At 53.3% G+C, this 25601-nt stretch overlaps 8 protein-coding genes across 8 annotated transcripts; 5 read left to right on the top strand and 3 right to left on the bottom strand.

Annotated features, from left to right (window-relative positions):
- Positions 1-2398: 2398 nt before the first annotated feature.
- On the top strand, positions 2399-3676 carry IUM83_13974 (Lipase member M; the record flags this gene model as incomplete). The annotated part of the gene is made up of 1 exon (XM_067938682.1): positions 2399-3676. One exon carries the CDS (start codon positions 2399-2401, stop codon positions 3674-3676), a length of 1278 nt encoding a protein of 425 aa, XP_067785588.1.
- A 1357-nt stretch (positions 3677-5033) lies between these two features.
- IUM83_13973 (PLAC8 family protein) lies at positions 5034-5351 on the bottom strand (the record flags this gene model as incomplete). The annotated part of the gene is made up of 1 exon (XM_067938681.1): positions 5034-5351. The coding sequence occupies one exon, from the start codon at positions 5349-5351 to the stop codon at positions 5034-5036; it is 318 nt and encodes a 105-aa protein (XP_067785590.1).
- Positions 5352-6003: 652 nt separating this feature from the next.
- IUM83_13972 (Gastric triacylglycerol lipase) lies at positions 6004-7419 on the bottom strand (the record flags this gene model as incomplete). Its single annotated transcript, XM_067938680.1, has 2 exons — positions 6004-6008; positions 6102-7419. 2 exons carry the CDS (start codon positions 7417-7419, stop codon positions 6004-6006), a joined length of 1323 nt encoding a protein of 440 aa, XP_067785620.1.
- Positions 7420-7958: 539 nt separating this feature from the next.
- IUM83_13971 (BUD32 protein kinase) lies at positions 7959-8921 on the top strand (the record flags this gene model as incomplete). Its single annotated transcript, XM_067938679.1, has 5 exons — positions 7959-8003; positions 8097-8355; positions 8423-8562; positions 8629-8742; positions 8811-8921. The coding sequence occupies 5 exons, from the start codon at positions 7959-7961 to the stop codon at positions 8919-8921; spliced, it is 669 nt and encodes a 222-aa protein (XP_067785591.1).
- Positions 8922-9350: 429 nt separating this feature from the next.
- IUM83_13970 (uncharacterized protein) lies at positions 9351-10151 on the bottom strand (the record flags this gene model as incomplete). The annotated part of the gene is made up of 3 exons (XM_067938678.1): positions 9351-9370; positions 9450-10005; positions 10146-10151. 3 exons carry the CDS (start codon positions 10149-10151, stop codon positions 9351-9353), a joined length of 582 nt encoding a protein of 193 aa, XP_067785542.1.
- Positions 10152-18850: 8699 nt separating this feature from the next.
- Positions 18851-20341, top strand: IUM83_13969 (ATP-binding Cassette (ABC) Superfamily; the record flags this gene model as incomplete). The annotated part of the gene is made up of 1 exon (XM_067938677.1): positions 18851-20341. One exon carries the CDS (start codon positions 18851-18853, stop codon positions 20339-20341), a length of 1491 nt encoding a protein of 496 aa, XP_067785596.1.
- A 1607-nt stretch (positions 20342-21948) lies between these two features.
- IUM83_13968 (putative glycoside hydrolase) lies at positions 21949-23418 on the top strand (the record flags this gene model as incomplete). Its single annotated transcript, XM_067938676.1, has 1 exon — positions 21949-23418. The coding sequence occupies one exon, from the start codon at positions 21949-21951 to the stop codon at positions 23416-23418; it is 1470 nt and encodes a 489-aa protein (XP_067785597.1).
- A 258-nt stretch (positions 23419-23676) lies between these two features.
- Positions 23677-25193, top strand: IUM83_13967 (putative glycoside hydrolase; the record flags this gene model as incomplete). Its single annotated transcript, XM_067938675.1, has 4 exons — positions 23677-24038; positions 24108-24219; positions 24295-25040; positions 25121-25193. The coding sequence occupies 4 exons, from the start codon at positions 23677-23679 to the stop codon at positions 25191-25193; spliced, it is 1293 nt and encodes a 430-aa protein (XP_067785647.1).
- Positions 25194-25601: the final 408 nt, after the last annotated feature.

The following is a 25601-nucleotide window of genomic DNA, read 5'->3' as shown; positions in this document are numbered from 1 at the left end:
AACAGATGCCTTTCACGACTTTCTCGTAGGTGTTACTGGTGATCTTAACGTCACCATTCCATCCCGTAAGACATACAACGACTTTATGGATAATCACTACGACACTTTCTAGAAGGATACATCGAATTTATTCGCCTAAGAGTTCCAAGAGTTGGACGAGACTCCATTTATGCCTGTGGAGCACGACCTGTGGACCAACAGTTCATAAAACAGTATTGTGGGTGTATCGGGTAGCTAAATTAATCGACATTGGCGTCCTGTGCGTCTCGCCCTGCTCGCAGAAGTGAAAAATGATGGTCATGATTCCGAGGGTGTTGCAGAGGTGATGGATAAGCTGCTCAAGGCTCGGTACGGCATGGACATCAAGAAAATGGTTTGCTTCACAATCTCAGATACAGCACCAGCAGCTCGAAAGGTTTCTAGACAATTTGATACGATTTTGCAAACGGTTTGCGCGATGCATACTCTCAATCTCTGTATTGGTTACGGAATCAGCCTCAAAAAGCATGTACGCAATGAATACGTGAAGGATCCGAAGACAAACGTATTCGTGAAGAAGCGCGTTGTAGTGATGGAAGGCGGTGCATTTCCCGAGGGCGGTGCACTCATTCGAAAGCTTCGTGCTCTCAACAATTTCTTCGCGTCGAGTAAATCACCTGAGCGTGTTGCCCACCTCAAAGAAGTCCAAGGTTTCCACTAACTACCGCAGTTGGCAGCGCTAATTGATATTGACGCCCGGATGGCATCTACAGTCAAATTATTTCAACGTTTGATCATTAATTACCCAGCGTTCCAAGCATTCGTTCAAAATGCGAACTTGCCTAAGAAGGACAAACGCGTTTTCAACTGTATTACGGGCGCTGAGTGGGAACCTGCAGTACAGATGGAGGCAATCATGGCAGAGAGTATGTGAACTAGCTCTTGTCGAGTCCCAGTCGGCAACCATGTTATTGTCTACTATGTACGTGTTACTTCGAGTGGCGTCGGCTCGAATGAATTCGTACAAGTTTGCAACCTACTGCCTGCATGGACCTCGCGATACCGACACTAACGAGAGGAACTTCTCTTGAGTTGAGCTGAAGCTGACTGATCTCTCGGACTTGGCGCACCGGTGCATTAAACGCACTCTGCATCAAATTGCAGAGAGGTTCCCCAAGCCATCAGTACCCGCAGGTATGGCGCTACTGCTTGACCCACGAACGAAATCGTCAGCCAAAACTTTTCTACGAGCTCCGGACACGGCGGAGGCTGTGACTGACATTATTTTGGAGGAAACAAAGAGTCTGATGCGCATCGAACACCGTGGTTTTTACAAGGGATTACATGCAAACAACGGGCAAGGAGTTGGCGAAGCGGCTTCCAGCACCAGGTCACCACAAACAGAGGGCAGTGGCAGTTCTGATAACGAAGCAGACTTGATTTACGGCGAAGCCGTTTCCCAACCAGCCGCGGAGAAAACGGCGGATGCGACACTAAATGCTCAAGCCGACGCGCTTGTGGAGGAGTGGCTGAACTTCCGAATTGAGTGGTCTGACGAAGCGAGAAAGCAATATCCAGTCAAAGAGGAGTATGAGAAGGTGTTACCCAAGCTGAGCATGCGCGACAGAAAACGCAATGTTTACGTTTGGAATGTTGAGCAGCGTTGTGGGCACATTGACGCATGTCGTTGGTTCGCGGAGGTCGGCGAAAAAAACTTTCCTTCTATTGCGAAACTTGCACGCGTCTGGCTGGGACGTGGGTGCTCGACGGCGTTTCAAGAACGCATGTTCTCAACCGGTTTTTTCGTGATGAGTCCTCTAACGATGAGAACCGACAACGAGCGTGCGCAGCGGCAGCTCATACTTCGCCACAACCGGCAGGAGATAAGGCGTATGGAGGCAAGTAAGCGCCAGATATGGTAGCTCAACTCAGTGATATTAGTAGTCATATTAGTACCGTCGATGTCCCGCTACTAATATATATAGCATTCTACTATTACCCGAAATTGGATAGTAGTAGTAGTATAACTACTATCCGAAATTCCCACTAATACCGAACCCTGGCTGAAAGAGTTAAGCTTACATGCACCTTGTCTACTGCGGCGCGCTTCAACCTGCACCGGCGAAGCTGGGCCGTGGGGTCGTTTTCTGCTCCATAAGTCACGCCTGCCAGGATGACGTCCACGCTAGACTCGAGCGATGCAACGTACATCGCGCAATGCCATGCAGGACCAGACTGCGGTTCTAGCTGCCGGCTGACATGTATCCAAGCGCCTGGAAAACTGCGTCCCACCTGGTCGATGTGATTTGCTCTCGTGCATACGTCGTCGGCACGAAAGAGAGACCGTCACGGCGGGACATCCTCTTGTTTTGAGACTCGAGCTTCCGTCCGTCCATAACGCAATTCGCTCTGCCCCACCATGGCGATCCCCCGCAGTTTGGCGTTGCTGCTGGCCTTGAGCATCCTCGTCCTGACCAGGACTAACCCCGCCAATGCCGTCGCCGAGGCGTACGTGGACCCCGACGATGGACTGACAGTCATGCAGATCGTGCAAGCCCGCGGCTACTACGTCGAGGAGCACAAGGTCACCACTTCAGACAACTACATCTTGACCATGTACCGGCTGCCCAAGACCTACACGGAGAGCCAACTTAACGCGTCCGCTGCGGCCGACAAGCCCGCAGTGTACCTCATCCACGGCCTGCTCGACAGCAGCTTCACGTACGTGTGCAACTTCCGCAACCAGAGCTTGGCTTTCGTGCTCGCGGACGCCGGCTACGATGTCTGGCTCGGCAACAACCGAGGCACAACCTGGTCCAACCAGCACGTGACGTATACGACGGACGACGACGAGTACTGGGCCTTTTCGTGGCAGGAGATGGCGCTCTACGACATGCCCGCCATGATCAACTACGTGCTGGACACGACTGGTCACTCCACGCTCAGCTACGTGGGTCACTCGGAGGGAACCATGCAGGCGTTCGCCGGGTTCTCGGTCAGCCAAGACTTGGCCAAGAAGGTGTCGTACTTCGGCGCCCTCGCTCCTGTTGCCTATCTGGGACACATCACGTCACCGATCTTCGAGCTCATGGCCGACACGTACTTGGACATTTTGTTCACGATCCTCGGCGTTGGGGCCTTTTGGGAGACCAACTGGCTGATCCAAGGTATCCTGGCCAAGTACGCTTGTGCTTTCGTGGACCAGGCCTGCGACTCGATCATCAATGCTCTCACTGGACCTTCGGATAATGTCAACACCACACGGTTGCAAGTGTATATCTCGCAGACGCCTGCAGGCACCTCCGTCAAGAACATGGCGCACTTCGCGCAAGGAATTCGCGACAATACGTTTCGGTACTATGACTATGGTTGCAGTTGTATTCAAGCTCTGGGACTCAGTCTCTGCTCCAAGCTCATCTGCAAGAATAAGGCGGTGTACGGCGCGTTCGAACCCCCTTCGTTCGACCTTGGCGCCATCACGTACCCCCGCATGGGCTTCTACACGGGCAGCGATGACTGGTTGGCAACCAGTACCGACATATCTCAACTGCGCGCTGGGCTCACGAGCGCAACCATTCTCACCGACCAAAGTGTCGAGTACAATCACTTGGACTTCACGTGGGGCTACAACGCCAACGAGCTGATCTATCAAGACCTGCTCACCCAGATCGGCAAGTACGTCGATGTCGGATACTAGTTGGAATCTATGCCTGGGACTCCATTGTCACTACATGCAGTCAATCATAATTGTAAATAAGGAGCCATAATCTATGCGCTGTCATCAGCATTTGAATACTCAAGCCACATTCCCCATTACTGTACTGTGGTTGGTGGTTAGCGATCTAACTTCAACTTGAAGCCATCCAGGAACTGCACGAACTGCATCGTTTGGATATCCTAAAGCAGGACGAAGTGCGCCACCTCACTCGGTTGAATGTCGATGGGGCTTTGTCCGCCAACAACCCACTTCAACACATTTCTGGTCGAAGTGCTACGTTGAAAACGCTTACAGGGGAACCTGGGCTGATACGAAATGGAGAACTTTCACTATCCTCGAACGAAATTCCAACGTGCAGGACCGAAGTGGCTGCACCTCCATGCTCGAATTTTCTTTATACATGTGACTACACTGCCGATGACGATGAATTCTAGGATTTCACGTGGGAGGTTATGGGAAATTACGATCTTCCGTCGATGATCAACTAACTATGCGTTTAGTGTCCGATGCTGAGTTACATTGGACACCACTCAGGCTTTTGTCGGCTTTTCCAAGAATCAGGAGCTTGCCAAGGTAGTTTCCTACTTTGGAGCGCTAGCTGCTGCCTCACCGATCCTCATCACTCCGGCCAAGACGCATGGGGATACATGGTCCCAAGTCTTCGGCGTGAACGAGTTCGGCCCCAAGGGGGCATTCTGGGGAAATATGCCTGTATTTGCGCTGGTGTAGTGTGCGACGGATTCATCGACTTGATCGGCGGTTCTTCCGACAACATCAATGCCTCGCGCGTGCACGTGTACGTGACGCAGACCCCTGCAGGTAGTTCCGTCAAAAACATGGCTCATTACGCCGAAGGTATCCGCGATGAAACCTTTGCATTTACGACTACGCCTTCGAATCTTGCGAATCGGCCTGTGCTCGACGTTAATTTTGTAAGAGCAAGGCCAAGTATGGCTGTTCGACCAGCCGGCATTCCCTAACGATACCCATGCACGGGTTTTATAACGGTGCTCAGGACACACTGGCAACAACCAAAACTGATATCAACAAGGTGCGAGCTGGACTGCCTGACGGCATTATTGTTAAGACAAAAGTTTTGTCACAAACCTATCGATTTCGGCCACATCCACTTCACGTGGGCGTACAATGCTCACTAAAACGTCTACAACGACCTCATTCAGCTGTATGAAGGTAATAGTTACTGAGCGAGACAGCCTCATGGAGCTTTACATCGAAGTATGCCAAACCAAGTTGAAATGTCAATCATTGCTGCTGTTTATTATCGTTCTTTTCAAATCAAGCTGAGCTGCCACGACCGGTGCTGTCGTTAGGTTCACTACACGCGATTGTAGGGTGGTAGGGTGTCAAGAGAGCCAAAACTGCAGCTACCGGGTGTGTAGCTTCCAGTTCGAGTCGCCATTTGAGCAATCGCGCAGCACGGGCAGCAACAAGCTTCACAGTAGTCTCCGCAGCAATTTCCCGGGATTTGGAACCTCTGTCGTGTAACGGAGCGCAAGTGACAGATCCAGAATGGTAAGCAGGCCGACAAGAGGCAGGTGAAGAGGAAGCTCAGGAACAGCCCGCAACAGTAGGAGCTAACGCCCAGGCGCTTGGAAATTTGTGCCAGAGAGATGCAGGGACAAAACGTCACCATGCAGCAGTTCGGGATCAAGTCGGTGCAGCAACCGCAGAGGCCGACCAACCAACTTCCAATCATGGGCGGTGTGGCATCTGAAAATGGCACGACGCTGGCATATTGCTGGGCACCACTTCCACCGTACGCTTGTCCGGATGCTTGCCCTCCAGGATACTGCTGGCCAGGCAGCCAACCGCCCTCCAGGTCGGTAGGGATAGCTCCCGGTGGCACATCTGCTACGTGGCTTGGTTTCATGTTGGTAGAATGGCCTGGTGGAGTCGAGCGCAGCAAAGCGAGTTGATGAATGCAGCCCTTGCTGACTCGGTGCTATGTTTTTCGGCTAGACATGCCCACACAACTATTTTTACAGCATGTATGCGAAGAAGTGCATCGAGCTCGTGCATTTCCACCACAATTCATATAGGGCAGTCGATGTTCACAGATGGCCGACAAAAATAAAGACCAAGTGCAAGCAGAAAACTATTCGACAATGCCATTCTCCGACAACGGCTATCAGCCCCGGCAGATGGGAACCTGAAGTAAGGTGTACAGGCGAATTGTGGCGTTCTATGCCTAATGCATTGCATTATGAAATCCAGAGCGTTTTAGCGATACCCGCACCGCCTAGGTTACTTCCGCGCCAACGTTACGGCGGGCACTCGACATCTATTTAATCTAATCGACGAAAGGAAAATGAGGTCCTGGACTCAACAGCACTATCGGCGTCCACTCCGATGCTACCCGATGCGTTGCTCAAGCTCGATGCGCCAGCACTGTCCGTGTATCCAACTCCCTCAAATTTCTTAAGCTGCTTAAGCAGGTCCTGGTACATTTTCTCGTTCGCGTTGTATGCCCACGTCAAGTCGAGGTGACTGTATTCCTTGACAGCAAGCTCATGAACGATCGTGCCGGAAGGAAGCGCACCGCGTAGCTGATCGATGTCTGTCGCTGTTGCGATTGTGTCGGCAGATCCAATGAAGAAACCTGTTCGTGGATACACCATCTTGCCGATTGGGAAGGCAGGCGGGTCGAAGCTGCCGTACACCTTTTTGTTTTTGCATTTGGACTCCTTGCACTCGTCGATATCAGAACCCCGATCACACTTGCAACCGTAGTCATACGACGCGAATGTGTTATCACGTATGCTCTGCGCATAGTGAGCCATATTTTTCACCGAGGTACCCGCCGGTGTTTGTGAAATGTATACAGGAATCCGCGACGTGTTGGTACTCACGGACGGACCAGCGACGATAGAAATTGTGGTACTGCATAATTTCTTCGCTAGCGTGCAGGCGTATCCACCGATAATTTCCTGAATGAACGTGCTCTTTCCAGAGAATTTTGCAATGCCGAACGCTTGAAACCATTTCTCCAGGTGCATCTTCGCCATTGTTTTGAAGACGCCTGCAGTCAAGTGACCAGTCCAGGCCACAGGGGCAAGTGCTGCGAAATAAGACACCTTTTGGGCAAGTTCTTGGTCAGTGGAGAACCCCACAAACGCCTGGGTGGTTCCTTCAGAATGACCAACGTAGCTCAGCATGGCGCTCTTGGTCTTGTTGAGGACGTAATTAATTTCTGCTGGGAGGTCGTACTTGCCCATGTCTTCCCACGTGAACTCCCAGAACTCATCGTCGTCGTCCGTGTAGGTCAAATGTTCCCTCGACCATGTTGTGCCACGGTTGTTTGCGAGCCAAACGTCGTAGCCTGCGTCAGCGAGAAGGAAAGCCAAGCTCTGGTTGCGGAAGTTGCACACGAAGGTGAAGCTGCTGTCAAGGAGACCATGCTGAAGCAGCACGACAGGCTTCTTGGCTGTGACTTTAGTTTCGGATTGGCTCTCAGTGTACGTCTTGGGCAAGCGGTACATGGTGAGGATGTAATCGTCTGCTGTGGTCACCTTGTGCGTTTCGACGAAGTAGCCGCGCGCCTCGACGATTTCCACGACGTCTTTGCCCACATCGTCGTCCACGTCGACTTCGGCCACTTCAGTTGCTTCCTTCTCGCCAGCGACACCAATGTACCCGACGGCAAGAAGGAGGACAAGACTCCAGATGGTCCTAGCGAGAAGAGGACTATGTGAAGGCGCCATCGGAGAATGAGGATCACTCGCTCACTCACTTTTGACTGGCAGGGAAAACGGTGAAATGGCTGCTCTCCCCTTACGGTACTCAGTCGCTCGCTTTTGACGAACAGCGCGATAGACAAAGGCCAATGCCATGGCTTTATCCTGGGGGAATCGCCCAAGAGGTTGAAGACTCACAACCACTCGCGTTAATCAAGGCTGCAGATCAGGTAATTTATCATGCCGAGACCGGCTGGATCCGCAGACCCCCGCGACTGGCACTCGTGCCGCGCGGAACAGTACGGTATGTATGTACAACTTACAACCAGCGAAATTTTGCCCCGACGCCAGCGATGACAAGCCACCTTCTTCATTTGACTCAAAAACCTTGCAACAAGCTTTTAAAAAGGCAACTTTTCCTACCATAATCAGATGTTAGTTCCCACAGATCAGATTTGATGTCCCCTCTCTGAAAAATAGTCCTCCCATTTCTCAAACTCATTTTCAGCCAATCACATCGCAGTTCATCGCTCGCCATACAAACCTCACAAAAATTCTAATTGACCATGGCGGAGACCGAGTGGCAGCTCATCAGCCAGGGCGCCGAGGCGGTGCGTCGCCCTGCACACCCGCCACCACGATGGCCAATAGCGGGCCCACTTCTTATTTACTCACTTATCTTAATAATAAATCTATCCTATCAGAAAGTGTTCGAGACGGACTTCGCCGGCCGCCCCTGCATCGTCAAGGAGCGCATCAAGAAGAGCTACCGCCTGCCGGTGCTGGACAAGAAGCTGTCTCACCGCCGTCTGGTGCAGGAAGCTCGCTGCATCCTCAAGTGCCGCCGCGCGGGGGTCCTCACTCCCTCCATTTTCCTCGTGGACGAGGACAAGAGCCGCCTCTATCTGGAAAAGATCCAGGGCGGCAGCCTCAAGGACTATTTGCGACGAGCCTACAAGCTCGGTACGCAGTGGGATGGAGCTTCGAGATGGAAGCTAAGTACTGAAGGGTTATTTTTTGATGTGGGCAGACCCCAAGTATGGCCCCCAGGCCTTGAAGAAAGCCTACCAGATCGGTGAAGCTATTGCCAAGATGCACGACGCGGATATCGTCCACGGAGATCTAACCACGTCCAACATGATGCTGAGCAGCGACGACGCCACAGATGTGGTAGGTGATGAGGTGGTGGTGGTGAAGAGTTCGAATTGGCTGAGAGTTTACTGTGGTGTGATGCAGACGATGATCGACTTTGGCTTGGCCAATTCGCAGCCGCTCCCGGAGGACAAGGCTGTGGATCTCTACGTCATGGAGCGGGCGTTCGCCAGCACCCACGTGAACTCGGAACTTTTGGTGCGTGCGCGTTCTGTGGCGGCATTTGGGTGAGAAATGTGCTGACTGTGTTGACCTTGGCTTGACAGGTGGAAGAGGTGCTACGTGCGTACCGAGCGAAATCCCGTCGCTCCGACGCCATTTTCCAGAAGCTCTCGCAAGTGCGTCAGCGTGGACGGAAGCGCACCATGGTTGGATAAACAGGTTGTTGATTTGACAGTAAGAGATACGTCATATGCTCGAAATATTGATGCTTATGAACGGAGGTCGATAACATGCAGCATTCGTGACGACATTACTCAGTCCGCGGCCTTCTTTCTTTATCATACACGCGTGAACGCTCAGCGTTGAGTAGTGCTTCACCACCCAAAACCAGAACCACAAATTAATACACATATATAGCTTCTGGCCACTACAGGGCAGGGCCGCACGAGTTGAGCGGAAATAGAAGAGCGTATGTGCGTCTCCGACGCGCTCGTCAAAGCTTACTGCAAAAGGGCCAAATTGTAGTACTGCAATGGCAGCCCGCACCTAGCTCCCATCGTCGCCCTAAGGGCGTGGTTGCGTCACTAGCCGATTCATTTGCTGGGCCACTCACTATTTCTTACAAACTACTTTACCATGAGTGGTTAGTTCTTTTGCTTCTTAGCTGCAGATGTCAAACACAACACGGCAACATTAGATACGCATGCAACAATACATCAATACCACAAACCAGCAATACATACCTGGCGGGCCGTCTTCTTCCTCCTCGTTCTCCCCCTCCTCATCACCAGCCGCTCCATCGTCGTCATCGCCGTTCGCATCCTCAACAGTTTCATTGTCATCGACATCATCATCGGCATCGTCGTCGTTGTCCTCGTCGTCGGCAGTGACCTGCTCCCCGTCATCTTCATCCTCCGCGACGGCCCCGGCATCGTTCTCATCGTCCTCTTCCACCTCATCGTCATCATCGTCGTCCTGAGCTGCCACATCTACCTTAAAGTCCTCGTCGTTCTCGTCGTCTTCGAAGTTCGTGTAGAGATACGACAGCCCCACTTCCTCCTCTTGCTCTCCATCACCTTCCTCCTCCCCTTCTTCTTCCTCCTCCTCGTCATTCTCCTCCTTTGCTGCGTCGTCCTCCGTCTCCTCCACTGAGTCTTCCTTCTCGTCGTCAGCACCGGCGCTATCTTCGTCGCTCTTGGCGACGCTGTCCGCGTCCTCGGGGGCTTCGTTCGCCACGTCTGCCGGATCCTTGGCGCTCACAGGCTTCTCCACAGCCGCCTTGGTCTTGGTAGTCGTCACCTGTCGAGCAACCATGGCCACCAGCAGCAGGCAAAGGACTTGAAGTTAGTATCCTAAGCACCAACTGTATCTTCCTTCCAGCGCCCCGATCATAGCAAGCCCGCAGACCTCAAGAGCGCAAAAGGCGGCAGCAAACGTACCGTCATCGTGGTTTGCTGATACTGCTGTAGGGAGGAAGATCTGGCAACTAGCGTGCCCGAGAAGTGCGGTGCGAAGCTGCGGCGGGGAGGCCTAAAAGACGTGAAAAATGCGCGGGGTTTCTTCCAGTGTAGCGTTTTGCGGCCCTTCCAGCGCGGTGTGGGCCACACCAAGTAAACCTTCATAAAACAATAGTTTTATCACTTTATTATTAACCCTATAAATAACGTTACATTCCGGTTCACAGTTCTCTAATTCGGCTATACAGCTACCGCTTTACTGCGACTTATGTGGTGTTGGTATCGAAGCAAAGCCCTTTAGGTGTAGCGTCACATTTTAAACGTTTTTACCGCTATTGCAGGTGTAATCGGGCAGTTTGAATGATAAAGTGTAATAGATATGAATCCACATAACATATTCTAACATTAAAACACTACTGAAAATGACATTTATCGTATCGGAAGCGATTTTAATTTGAATTGAAAAACTCAAAGCAATATGATTGGTTGACATATTATGTCAACCAATCATATCGTTGTAGTTGTTGTATTACGTCTTCGCGTCAATCTGTCTTACTGGGAGCCTAGGTGTATAGTAGCTAGTCTTCGGCATAGGGTAGTATCCGCATACGTCAAGTCGTCCTCACATGGCATCCATGCGATTATGTCTCCCACGAGTTTCTTCCACTCGGTCGTGTTTTGTGCTTGGGTACGAAGCGCGAGAAGGTCAGTTTTGGTGCGGAGCCGGCGTCCTCGCTTGGTATTGCGAAGGTCCTGATCCAAGATCGTTGGTAGCGTGGTGCGGGGGCGTCCTCGCCAGCCACCTTCAGTAGAGCTGTCGAAGTAGCGAGCCATTTGCATGAACGCTGGGTTGCGATCCGAGCCGCGAAGAACTTGTCCAAAGAGTACCCATCGTGCCTTGGTGATGAGGTAGCGCAGAGGTCGAGCGTTACAGCGCTTGTAGAGCGCTGCGTTGGAGATCCGCCGAGGGTAGCGGACGCCGAGTACTTGGCGAAGTTGTCGGCGATGAAAGCTCTCAAGGCCGAGCACGTCCCCCTTCGAAAGCGCCCATGTACCGCAGTTGTATAGCAAAATCGGCAATACGTAGCTGTGGTACAGGCGAGCTCTGGTGCGCTCGGAAGTCTGCGAGGTTCGCAGCCATAATGTCCACATTCGGTTGAGGGCGGCACGGGCGAGCTGTTTACGGCGCGAGACGTCTTCGGCATCACCCAGAAGCGAACCGAGTTTCTTGGTGTTGCACCATGCTTCCTCTTGGGCGCGGACGTGACGAGTAGGAGTACTGGTTGATGCACGAGCAACCGTCGTCAGCTCGGTCTTCGACGAGTTCATGGCCAGCGACCAGCGAGCCAAGATCGCTGGGGATTGGTCTTGGATGAAGGCGGTGGCTTCGACGGTGCGGCACACGAAGTCGGCGTCGTCTGCGTAGACGATCATATCGTCGAGGAATGCACGGCCAACGTCGAGGGAGTCAGCGAGATCGCGTAAAGCAGCTTCTAGGTAGACAATGAACAGAACAGGAGAAAGTGAGTCGCCTTGGGGCGCGCCGAGGTTGCTTGTGAACGGGTTCAGCGTGGTCGATCCAGATCGGAGCGACAGCGTTGTGTCCGCGAGCAGGAGCTGGATTAGGCGCACTTCGTCGTCGTCGAGGAAACTGCGGAGCACGTCCATGAGCTTGGCCCGGTCGATGGTGTCGAAGGCCCGCGACAGGTCAATGCCGAGGATATGATATACCTCGCGATAGCGTTGAACACGTGCAGCGATCCAGCGGTGGGCCCAGACGGCATCGGCGGTGCTGCGACCGGGGCGGAAGCCGCTCTGATGTGGCGAGAGATACCCTGCAACGTTGCCGGCAATCCGGCGAAGTACCATGACCGATAGTGCTTTTCGAACGCAATTGAGCAGTACGATTGGGCGGAGGCTGGAGCACTCGCCGCGAGGCTTGTTCGGCTTGGGCAGGCCAATCAGTAGGCCGGCACCAAGCCGGATATTTTGACCTGTGGCGAATCCTTGATTGATGAGCTCAGCCAGCGGTTGGGCGAGAGCATCAGCGCCATACTTGAGTAGTTCGGCTGATACGGCGTCTGGGCCGGCGGCGCGGCCGTTCTTGAGCCGACGGAAGGCGCGTTCGAGCTCGGCTGGGTCAATCGGTAGCTGCAGCGGTCGGCGCTCCGAGTCGGGGTGGATTACTTCTCGGGATGGGTCAACAAAGAGAGAGTGAAAGTGCTCTCGCACTAGGTGGTTAGCTCGGTTAGTAGATATAACTAGTTTACCTGTGTTGTTGTAGATTTCTAGGCGTAGCTGCTGCTGGAGGTAGGAGAGTGTTTTTAACTGCGGGTCGGCGAAGCGGCCTTTGCTGATAGCAGGCTGGTAGCCGACGGAATCTTCGGCGGACGTGTAGGCGTGGCGGAGAATGCGGTCCCAGCGGTCTTGGGGCGAAGCGATGCTCAGGGTCTCGGCGTCGTCTTGGAGTGCAGTGGCGAGGCGGCGTTGGTAATCGGTGCGGGCGTCTTCATCGTAGTAGAGTCGGCTGCGTGCGAGGCGTGTTTCCTCGTCGCGGGCGACGTGGGTCTGGAAGCGGCGTCGGGGGACGTCGCGAAGATTGAAGTCAGCAGTCACTAGCTTGTGGTCGGAGTTAGTGAGGGTACCGCCCCATGCGTGGGCATTCGTGCAGAGCTTGAGGATGGACGCCGGGCTGAGCACGTAGTCGATTTGATTGTAGATGCAGTGTCCGACGCGTCGTTGCGTCCACGTTGTAAGATTCTTGGCACGCTTGCGGAAGAAAGTGTTAGTTGCAGTTAGTCCATGTAATTCACAGAAAGCAGCGAGTAAGTGCCCATTGCGGTTGCGATATCCGCGGGCCCAGTGCCTACGAAGTGCTCGCCGTCGCGAGGTTGGCCCAGTTTGGCGTTGAAGTCGCCGAGAACAAAGGTGAGGTCGCGCCGGGGAAGCTTGTTGTGTGTCGTAGCGAGGTCAGCGTAGAAGCGGTCGGCTTCCTCGCCGCTGCGGCCCATGTGTGGGGCGTCTGCGTTGATGATGTTCATGCGTCCGCTTCGGAGCCGTAGCTGGAGGACACCGATGCGGTCGGAGACGACCCACGCGCTGGTGACGTAGCGGCGCAGGTGAAGCGCCACCACAAAGCCGACGCCGTAGTGGGGGTTAGTGCATTTCAAGGTGATCAGAGAGTAGTTACCGATGGACTGCGTGGCTTCGGTGCATATCTTCGTCTCTTGGAGGGCAGCAATGTCGACGCGGTACGCCGCGAGGTCTGCAGGAAGCGTGTCGAGCTTCTTGCGCTCTGAACCAATGGAGTTCACATTGAACGTACCTAAGCGAAGGAGGCGGGGGGAGAGAGATCTCGGGGAGGGTGTTGTAGGAGTAGATGTGAGGGATAGACTTGTTAGAGACTGGCAAATGCTCGAAAGCACTGCCTTAAAGCGACCGGCGAGCATCAAGCCCGTCAGCGCTCCGGGAGGGCGTCACCCCAACCCACCAAAAAAAACAATCATATGTACCGCAAATTAAACAGGGGGGGGGTCGTAATAAATCTACATGTATTATGCTTTGCAATGCGTTTGTCGTTTTCACCTAGTGTTTTGCCCGAGTTATAATAGCTGGCGCCCGATATAAAAACAGATGGCCACTAACTCGACCAAGTTAGGCTCGTCCAAAGGTGGACTTACGGCACGCGTGTCCGCAATGCCAGAGAACTTTTAGCACCCAGCATGGACTTCACATCCATATGAGCGGGTGTCTGAAAAATCAGCTTAAGCTTACCAAGCCACAGTCCACCGAGGGAGACGGTCACGCTACGCCCAAGATTATGAAACAAAACGAAGGACAAAACCAAAACAACCTCGTGAAGAATGTGGTTCGAGTCGAGTATGTGGAGCCGTTAATCCGTGCAAGCGACGATGAGGCTTCAGAAGCCACCATTGCGACGGATTCTCCGTGCTCGACGCTCTCTACTGAAGCTAAGGGGGCCGAATGTGGCGAGAAGGATTCAACGACGAAAACGAGCACGTATCAGGACCCTGGTGAAAATGGCCTCAAGCTGGCAGTGCGGGAGTTTTCGAGCCATACCCAGTCCGGCACATAACACCGCCAGTTTTTTCTTAGCGTAATTTACCAACAACCACACCCCTACTCCTTCCTGAGCTCCAGCTGCTGAAAACGTCGACACCACCGCGAAGTAGCGCCTGGTGCGAAGGAGGTCTCCTCCACACCTCCGAGCACCGCACACAGCAACAATGGGATAACGTACAAATGATGTCTTCATTCGAAAGAAAAAAATCATGCCTCCCTCAGCGCATTAGGTCGGCAGTTTTTTCTTACCGCACATTCTCACCGCCATTGGTCATCTCCGCTTAGGTACGATAGCGACTCATTCCAGAATCGGCCGCCTCAAGTATAGATGGTGTTGGTGTCACTACAGTGCGCGATTGTGGGTCAGGGGGGAAGTTCGTTTGATGTGGAGATCGACGATGGTGCGAAGGTGAGCAAGTTGAAGAAAGCGATCGCGGAGGATCAGAAGTATGACTTCGCGACAAGCAAGCTGCAGCTCTTCCTGGCGAAGACGGGCGACGGCGCGTGGCTCGAGTCCGACTCAGAAGACGTGAAGAAGCTGAAGAAGGGCGAGAAGACTGTTGCAGTTGAGGCTTTAACAAGCGAAGAGAAGGAGCTGCAGGGGGAGTCTGACCTGCAGAAAGTGTTGACGGGTATGCCGAAGCCATCCACGGACCAAATTCACGTGCTGGTGGTGGTTCCGGAGCAGGAACAACAATCGCGAGTTGAGAGTGCCCACGATTCGTTTTCGATGCTTCGCAGTATGCGGCGTGACATGATGGAGCTTAAGGAGGTTGCTTTCTCTCTATCGCACAAAGATAAGTCCTTCTCTGATGGGGCATTAGGTCAACTTGTGGAGAGAAGATTAAGAAATGACGAAGTGTTCGTCGAAGCTGCACCAACGAACGGAGAAGCATTTTGGTCGGAGAAAACTCAGAGTGAAGCCAATGCCTTTAAGAATGAGGCTGCTTTTGACGCATTTATTACTCCTTATTTCAACGACGTATTGGACAGCTGTGGTATAACAGCGAGAGATATCAATGGTTGTCTCAGTCTCCACTCGTCGCCAAGACTACAGACCTAAAACCGGTTGGATTTGCGACCCACCGTGGGATGTTTCGTGCCAAGCCAGTACCAAATGATAGACTGCCACGTCCCAGTGGATTTCGATTTGGAGTGGCGGAGGTAGAATTTGTATGATTGCCTCATTTTGTTCGAAAGCAAGATCACTATAGGTGATAGTGCGTTTGGTCAAGTTGTAAGATATCTGCAGAATATCTGCCCCAAGGCGTCAGCAAGCGCAATTCTCTTTGATGCCCGCTCGTTTTGGTTGATCAAAAGCCACCAATCTGTTGTTGTCAAAGTTCAAGTAGCGAAGTGGGCCAACAAGGGCTCGAAGTCATTGTTTCGAAACTTTATTTCTGACAACGTGTCTCCATGGGTGGCGCGCTTGACCCTTGCCTGCTCTTGTTTGGGTGTTGATGTGGTGGAGGGTGATGCATTTCTTGGCCGTGGCGCTCATGGACGCGTGTTCAAGGTCATTGGGCAGGATGGGAAGGTATTTGCGCTAAAAATTGTGGAGAAATGTTCTGTGAGACGTCTTTATCAAGAGGAGAAGGCCCTGATGATTGCCCAGCACACAGGCTTGACGATTAGTCCTGTGGGAAAGCCCATCGAAACTCCTGAGGGCGCGGCGTTATTGTTGTCTCCAGTTGGGAAGCCTCTGCCTCGACCAACGACACGACATGAAGTAGGAAACCTCTTTGGACTGTTATGACAGCTCCACGCGAATGGCCTAGTCCATGGAGATCCTCGCGTGCCGAATGTAATCCTCTATAGGGAAAATCCTCTCTGGATTGATCTTGTGGAAGTGATGGAAGCGAGCCCCAATTTGATTCAATATAATGCCGAAATTCTCACACGGTCCATCCTCAGACTCTCTCCCACCATTGTGCTGGACTCGGTGCTGAAGCAGTTGATCGACAACTATGGCAAAAGCGCTACACGAGAAAATCTCGATCGTCTGGCCGAAGTAGTCTGTGGTATCTTGCATTTTTAAATTAGCTGCGAATTTAAAAGTCGTACATTTGATTCATTTGCACGCCAATAGTGGTTAAGGAAGTTGTTCAGTGAGCGCCTTGGTCACTCCTCCAGCCCTAACGATGTACGTCCGCACCACCATTAATGAATACATCAGCGAGCTGGTCAGCATATGTAGGATTCAGCTAATCACTAAAGGACGTTGGAGAACATTCGAGTGACAAATATTTAGTTAGTAATATAGTAACATGGCGTACTCTCCAATACCAGGCTAACAAGGATCGCATTAAGGCAGCGCAGAAGCGCTACTACCAGCGCACCCGCGAAGCTCGTTTGCCGTATCAGAAGGGGTACGACGACAAGAATAGAGAGCAGATTCGAGCTCGAAAGCGGAAGTCCAAAAGCGAATTTAACGAAGGCGGAGACGTACTTACCGAGGAAACCGAACTTAGCTAATTAATTACTGGGGAATTTGCAATTTGGTCAGGTGTTTGACTGGAAATTTGCAATTCGGTCAGGCGTTTGCAAATCAGTCCGGACTCGCGAAACAAAGCCGTGCTTCACCCGGAACAGCTCTGGATTTTGCGGTGAGCGTGCGAAAAGAAGTATAATGCTTTACAATGCGTTTGTCGTTTTCACCTAGTGTTTTGCCCGAGTTATAATATCTGGCGCCCGATATAAAAACAGATGGCCACTAACTCGACCAAGTTATTTTCACCAGCCTCGATCTCGATCTCGATTTACGCTATCTGTGGTCGAATTGCCGATCCAAAAACGCAATTCGGGCCGATTTATTTTAAATCGCGGTGACTGTGTACAGATTATAATGCCGTGCTTTATATATATATAATATGCAATTGGACACTTACATGTGGACACTTGACGAGTGGTCGGCAGATCGCGCTGCCGATCTGTCGAAGCACCGCAGTTTCCGAAAACCTTCACCTTGCACAAGTGCAGCATGTACTCTCTCGACTACCGTTGGCGAGCTGTTTTTCTTATGCATGTGTATGGAATATGTATGCAGTATGTTTGGGCCTAACGTGCGAACACTGCAACGTTGGTACAAGTTGTTTTTGACCGATGGTGTGGCTGATGAAGGAGATCGAACTAACCGCTCGTCGCGTTGGCCGAGTGCCGTGGTTACCCGTGTTCGAAAGTACGTGAAAGCCCACCCTACATTTTATTTAGAAGAGCTACAGCGGTTCATACGAAACGATTTTCCTAAAGTAAAATGGTAGCGTAGTATCAACATGTGGACTTACATGGCGGGGAGCTGCACGCGCCACAGAGAAGCGGAAAGCCCAGTGTTGCAGGAGCCGCTCGTGCACTCACAGACGAAGCTAACGAGCCGTTAAACACGTCCAACAGAGCCGTACCGGAGTAGCAGTAGCCGGCGACGTTACCTCGGTGTCCTGAGAACCAACGATGCGCCCGTTATGTTAAGTAGGAAGAGGTGGTGCGACTTACCTACGCCTGGAGGTCGATTTACTACCGTCTCGCATTTTTGTCTTCGAATTATTTTATCTCAGAGATCGATCTAAGCCCTAAATCCGGGCGACAAAATGTCTGCGGTCTGCAAACCACAATAATAATATGTGCTAATTCTGGAGAAGGAACCAAACAATAAACATCCCACAGCGCCACAGCGTGTACATTTTCATTTTTTAAAATATCGCGGCTCTGCGTGCGTGTGACTTGTTCTTCTTTTACGCTATTAATCGTTAGCAAATGTTAAGAACCCAGCCCTAGTACATGTGCAGGTACAAGTAACACAGCTTTGGTTTTTGGTGCTCGGGGTCGCACCCATCGAAATGTTAGGCCAGGCAGCTGATCGGAAAAAAGGTGCACACAGCCCACAGCAAAAATCCGCTGCTTGCCGAGATCGGCAGGATAGCGGCCATGTCGTCTTGTGCCGAACCGGTCGGGTCTCGACTCGAGATGGATGGCGTGCGATCGGCGCGAAGGTCCGCTCTCGGGCAGCACGGCAGGTTTTGGAGGGACGTCATTGTACACATGGCTCGAGCGGTGGCTGGGACGCCGCGGCCTAAGTACACTGTACTCGTAGCGAAGCGAAGCACTATACTAATCACGGCGACTAGTGTAATGACCCGCGGATGGCTGCCGTTGACAGCGAGCGTCGCGTTGTCAAAGAGCACTAAGCTAGCGTGGGATGGTTTTCATCATGGTTTTCATCATGGTTTTCAACGAACGGGGTCCGGTGCTCGGTCTCCGGTAGCCGGAGCGTCAAGTCGGAGCGCCTTATTTCAGCAGCAGCGGCACGAAAATCCATCGGGCGCGGCGAAATGGACACGCCTGAGATCGATCGCTTGGGCACAGCGTATTGGGCGATCGGCGCGCGCTGCCCAGCTGGCGCAAGGATCACACAGAACGCCAAGTGCTGAGAAAGGCGAGTCCAACGCGATCGGCGATGCCTGTCAAGGGCCTCGTGGTGTAGAGGACGCTCGGCTCAGGGCGCAGTGCAGTGCAGCGTGCTCATTCCTCAATTTGCCCGTAGCACGGCGGATTCCCCAGCCCCTGGACTCTTTAGACCACGCGGGCGGACCTCGTTCGATAGACACAGCATGCAGCTCACGCAGGCGTTCGCGGCAGTGGTCGCGCTGGCGTCGTCCGCCAGCCTGTTGGCCAGCGCGTACACGAACCCCATCGTGATCAAGAACTACAAGATGTTCGACTCGAACACGGGCGACTACTTCGCCGTCAAGGGCGTGGACTACTACCCGCGCCCCAACTCGGGCGAGCTCAACGTCAACAACTACGACTTCTTCACGGACGACAACAGCTCCATCTGGAAGGACGACATCGCCTACCTCTCGGAGGCGGGCGCCAACGCCGTGCGGCTGTACGCCGTGGACCCGTCCAAGTCGCACGACGACTTCATGTGCGAGCTGCGCAAGTACGGCATGTACGCGCTCGTGGACCTGGGCGCCACCTGCGAGAACTGCTCCATCACGGTGGACGAGTACCCGGCCTGCTACCCGGGCGCGCTCAAGACGCGCGGCCAGCAGATCATCACCGAGTTCGCCCAGTATGACAACACGCTGGGCTTCAGCGCCGGCAACGAGGTGAACAACCTGGTGGACGACGCCTCCACCAACGCCCCGTGCCAGAAGAAGTTCATCCGAGACATGCGCGCCTTCATCGGCGGCTGCTCGTCCACCATGCGCAGCATCCCCGTGGGCGTCGTGATGGCCGACCCGGACACCACCAAGAACAACCGCCAGCTCAACGCGCAGTACTACAACTGCCGCACGGACTCGAGCGACAAGTACGAGAACGCCGAGTGGTACGGGCTCAACACGTACGAGTACTGCAACGGTGATGTGACGACGTTGGCCGACGCCGATGGTTTCTCGCAGCTGCTGACGGACTTCACCAACTACAGCATGTCCATCCCGGTCATGCTGACCGAGTACGGCTGCGTGAATCCAAGCTTCCCCACGGTGGGCAAGTACGAGGCGCAGCGCACGTGGCGCCAGGCCGGCTGGCTGCTGGGCGACGACTTCCGCAAGGTATTCTCCGGCGGCTTCGCCTTCGAGTACTCGACCGAGATGGCCAACTCGGACGGCTCGGGCTCGTCCGCTTCGGCGTACCCGTTCACGTCGTACGGCGCGCAGAACTACGGCTTGGGCTACTACTCGCCCGAGGACTGCGACTGGATCAGCACCATGTGCTCGTACAACCCGATGCCGAACTTCTACAACCTTTCGACGCACTACAATGACACGGACTTCTCGTCCGAGTCCTCGTACACTGACTTCACGGCCGACTCGGATCGCTCGAGTCCCCCGGACTGCCCGTCGGGCTTCTCGGCTCTCGCGGACTCGACGTGGGAGTCGGACAGCGTCACGGACGAGTCGTGCCCGTCCGAGGTGCTCAACTACAAGTGCTCGGGTCAGACGGCCAGCGACTGGACCAGCTACGAGGGCACCACGTCCAGCGCTGCCAGCGGCGGAACCGCCGAGAGCAGCGGCGACTCGTCCGATGCTTCGGCTGTGAGCATGTCCGTGGCCTCGGCGCTGCTGGTGGGTTCCGTGATCGCTACGCTGCTGTAGACAGCGTCCTTTTGAGTGTGTCGTTGAATGGTAGAAGAACCGTAAGAAGCAGCGAGCGCTGGTCGGCGAGGGACAGCCGATAGATCCCAGATAATAAACAAGCTGCAAAGATATTGTATTTTAAGCTAAGCTTGTTGGGGCGTTGCCGAGCTTCACGTGGTGTTAGTGGACGTCTTATCATGTTGGCGTAGACTCTACGCAGTAGAGCTCCTAAGTGTGTGTCTTGGCGAGGCAATAGCATTAATTTTTGCCCGATCGACCAGACGATCGTGAGTAACATGGAGGGGCGGAGCAACATTTTTGTAAGAGCAGTAGGTGATTGCTCTACTTGCAAGTAGGTTGCACGGGAACTGTAGCGATTTTAGCCATCGCGATACTGGTGTGTACAACCCCCGCCCGCGTTCATTACACCTCCAGAGGAATATTAATTTTAAAAAATTGGATTAATCAACGAGAGCAGTTCAGTTTCGGTTTGGCTGGATCATGTTGCAGAATTAGATGACTCGAGGTAACCCTGTACAATAACGTGGAACCGGAAGCGAGTCGGAGGTTACGAATGCCGGTGGTGGCCCCCGTCATATTCAAGGTGTGTGGGTAAATGTCCCGGTTTGTACTATAGGGTAGGGACCGCCCCTTCGTGCGCGTTTTCAATCCCGTAGCAACACTGAAAGATGTGACAAAATCAAAAACTTAAAATGAGCTGGTGCTGAATGGATTCCCCGAAGTGTCTTAATTGCTAGGGCAGCCTCCTTCGACACGCCGCAAATCAAAAGCTTTGCTGGTTTACCACGAACATGAAAAACAACTTCTTCGGGCGTCATTCGCCCCACGAGGCGCGGCTATTAGCGCTTGTGAAGCTGCACAAATTGTGCAGCAAGACGGCAAACCCGTACAGCTCGGTACACGATGCCGCACCTTTGAGATAAAGCTATGGCAGTTCTACTTCCTTGTAAAGAGTTGTACCGCACGGTATCGCTACAATTGGTGTGCAACCTACTTGCAAGTACATGCAATCACCTACTCACGCTTTTACAAAAGTGGCTAGATCTACTTGTTTTGATTAATTCCTCTACCCGTGGCGTGTGCTCCCTCTCTTGGTTGCTGCGTGAGACAAGAAACGAGTCCCACGACTAAATTCTACCGCAGCTCGCCGTGTTTGCCACCGTTGGTCAACAAGTATGCCGTGGTTGCTACCTAGCTTCATCGTGCCGTGTCCGTGATTGAAGGCTGGTTGATAGCTATGCAGCTTGCTAGACAACAATCGACCCAAGCCGCGTATCCACAATAGAGAGTGTCCGCGTTCGAAGTGTCCTGGGTCACTCGTGAGAAATATCAGGGCATACGAGCGTCTGACTTGATGGGGACACTTGCCGTTGGACGGTCACCATCAGGTCAATATCGGACAAGAGACGCTGAACTCGTCTTACTTGGCGTTTGTATGCCGCTGGATTTGTAGCACATTCGAACACTCAAGTCGGTCACTCCTCAATTCACCTGCGGCAGCCCCACGCGCGTCCACATTTGCAGTCCAGGCGAATACAGCACATCCCTCGATCATGCGACGCATTGCAACGGTGGCAATGGCAATAGCCGCCGCAGCGCTGCCCATGGCGCTGAGCTACACGAACCCCGTCACCATCAAGGGCTACAAGATGTTCGACGCCAAGACGGGCGAGGCCTTCCCCGTCAAGGGCATCGACTACTACCCGCGCCCCAACACGGGGGACATGGACGCCAACAACCTCGATTTCTTCACGGACGACAACGAGGGCATCTGGCGCCCGGACATCGAGTACCTGGCGGCCGCCGGAGCCAACGCCGTCCGAGTGTACGCCGTGGACCCGTCCAAGTCGCACGACCTCTTCATGTGTGCGCTGCGAGCCAAGGGCATGTACGCACTGGTGGATCTTGGCGCCAGCTGTGAGAACTGCTCCATCACGGTGGACGAGTACCCGGCGTGCTACCCCGGAGCCCTGAAGACTCGCGGGGAGCAGATCATCTCCGAGTTCGCCCAGTACGACAACGTGCTGGCGTTCAGTGCGGGCAACGAAGTGAATAACATCGTCGACGACGCGTGGACCAACGCCCCGTGCCAGAAGAAGTTCATTAGAGACATGAGGGCGTTCCTGGGGGGCTGCTCGAGCTTCAGGGATATCCCTGTGGGGGTGGTCATGGCCGACCCGGACACTACCAACAACAACCGAGAGGTGAATTCCAAGTACTACAACTGCAGGACGGACTCGAGTGACGAGTACGAGAACGCGGAATGGTACGGACTCAACACGTATCAGTACTGCAACGCTAAGATCACGGAGTTGGCGTCGTCCGGTGGGTTTGAGAAGCTACTGACGGACTTTTCGTCCTATGACCTGACGATCCCCGTCCTGCTCACGGAGTTCGGCTGTGTGAACCCGAGCTTCCCGACTGTGGACGGGTATGAGGCGCAACGCACGTGGCTGCAGGCGGGGTGGCTGTTCGACTCGACGTTCCGTGACGTGTTTGCAGGTGGATTCGCTTTTGAATACTCGACGGAGAACGCCAATGCGAAGGACAAATCGCCCTACCCGTTCACGAGCTACGGAGCTCAGAACTACGGGCTGGGCTACTTTTCGCCGGAGGATTGCGACCACGAGTCAGTTCCTTGCGTTTACAACCCAATGCCAAACTACGACAACCTGGCGGAACAGTACAATACTACAAATGTCTCCGGTGAGAGCACTAAGGACGACTTCACGCCCGACCGAACCACTTTACCGTCGTGCCCCGACGGCTTTGCTGCACTCGCTGACGTTACGTGGGAGGCGGATAGCGTCGATAGTTTGACCTGCCCGTCTACTGCTCAGCAGTACGAGTGCCCCGACCAGGAACCGAGTGGAAACTGGGCTAGCGATGCTGGTTCCGGCTCGACGGCGTCGTCCAAGACTTCTGACAACGCCCAGAAGGCTGGAAGTTCAGTTACGTCGAGATCAGGAACGGGTACGACCGATGGTGGCAACACGAGCTCTCCGTCCTCGAAGTTGACCTGGTCCGTTGCGATGGTTGGCGTGGTGGCGACTCTTGTTAGCGTTCTTATCTAATAGCCCAGACACAGTCGTTTGGTAAATATATTAGAGCTGAAAATAGGGAAATGAGCGTTGATAAAACCGTACCAATGAATCCACAAAGAGATCAAACTACAAATACCAGCGTCATGTGTCTTTGAACAAAGGGATATGATCTTGTCGAGGGCCAATTTAGCGGTGAGCACTGAAGTGCAAGTGCCTTGATCACTTTCGTCGCTTCGTTCATTTTTGAAAAGCGATCCGGACACGCAAGCCAGCCACCAACCAGTCAGCATGAACCTCGCTGCAACTCTCACAGTGCTGGTTGCTGCTCTCGCTGTCTCGAATGTGGAGGGCTACACGAACCCGGTCACCATCAAGGGCTACCGAATGTTCGACGCCAAGACTGGCGACCCCGTCGCCATTAAAGGCATCGACTACTACCCCCGTCCCAATGCGGGTACGCTGAACGACAACAACATCGACTTCTTCACGGACGACCAGGAAGACGTTTGGGGGCCAGATATCGAGTATCTTGCTGCTACGGGTGCCAATGCCGTGCGTTTATACGCCGTGGACCCTTCCAAGTCGCACGATGCGTTCATGTGTGCTCTGCGTGCAAAAGGCATGTACGCTCTCATCGATCTTGCAGCCAGGTACGCTGACGAATTTTTGTTGCACCGCAATCACCGTGTTCATTAATAGCTAAGATTGGTGTGTTTCAGCTGCCAGAACTGCGCGATAACGAAGGATGCGTACCCGGCTTGCTACAGTGCTGGCCTTAAGAGCCGTGGGGAGCAAATTATCCTCGCTTTCGCGCAGTACGACAACGTGCTGGTACGTTAGAATTAGCTGCTCCGTAGTTGTGCGCTGGTGTTCATACAGCCTGACCCATATTTGCTCGTTTAACAGGGTTTCAGTGCTGGGAACGAAGTGAACAATGAAGTTGGAGCTGATGCCTCGGTCAATGCACCTTGCCAGAAGAAGTTTATTCGCGACATGCGCACCTTCATCGCAAGTTGTAAGAGCATCCGCCAGATTCCTGTCGGTGTTGTCCTCGCTGATCCCGCTCTAACCAACAATAACCGCGAGGTTAACGCCAAGTACTACAACTGCCGCACCGATGCCACTGACGTACACGAAAACGCCGAGTGGTACGGACTCAATGCGTACCAATACTGTGACAACACTGCCAAGACAATCACGGACGCTGGAGCTGCCGGCTTCAAACAACTCCAGACGGACTTCCTGTCGTATAACATGACGATCCCTGTGATGCTGACCGAGTACGGGTGCCTGAACGCGAATTTCCCGAAGGTTGGCGATTACGAAGCCCAGCGCACGTGGCTTCAGACTGGTTGGTTGTACTCGTCAGACTTTCGCAAGGTCTTCTCTGGAGGATTCGCCTTCGAGTACTCTACTGAGCTTCAAAACTCGGCATTCTCCACACCAGCATCGGTTTACCCTTTTACAAGTTATGGTCCGCAGAACTACGGACTCGGCTACTTCTCTCCTGCCGACTGCGATCATACTTCTGTGGCGTGTGTGTACAACCCGATGCCGAACTACGACAACCTGACTGCGCAGTATAACGCAACCGACATTTCAAGTGAATCCAGCATGGCCGCCTTCACTAGCGATCGTGTCACGATTCCGACGTGCCCAACTGGTTTCCCCAAATTGTCGGAAATTACGTGGGCCTCTGACGGTAATAAGAGTTTGACGTGTCCAACGGCAGCGCAGGCTTATACATGCTCCGGTCAAAAGTCGAGTGGTACCTGGGCAAGCGGCTCGGGATCGGGTACAGTTAGCAGCAGCAGTGGCAGCAGCACCACCACTACCACCAGCAGCAAAAACGGTTCGTCTTCGACTACCAGTACCACCACCCCGAGCGGAGCCACCTCCCAGTTTTCTCTTGCTGCATCAGCTGTGTCCGTCACGTTGCTCTCGGCAATTCTGAGCACGCTGTTTTGAAGATCTTCCGATGTTCGATACCGACGACACTTGCAGCAAAGCTTTTATACTACTTCGTACGTAGCATATGATTAAATTTTACTAAGTAGATTTTAAGGAAATAGAATGAGGCGCCCCCTCGTCCTGGAAAGCGAAGTGCGTGATCGGTCTGTTGGGCAAACCATCATGTCCAGAAATATCTTCGTAATGCACTCTTTGTCGCCACTGGCGACTCGCCAGTGGTCGAGGCCGGTTGGCATCAAGCA

This window comes from Phytophthora cinnamomi (assembly GCF_018691715.1).
Source record: "Phytophthora cinnamomi strain GKB4 chromosome Unknown Contig77, whole genome shotgun sequence".
Taxonomy (NCBI): Eukaryota; Oomycota; class Peronosporomycetes; order Peronosporales; family Peronosporaceae; genus Phytophthora; species Phytophthora cinnamomi.
This window is presented reverse-complemented; position numbering and strand designations above follow the sequence as displayed.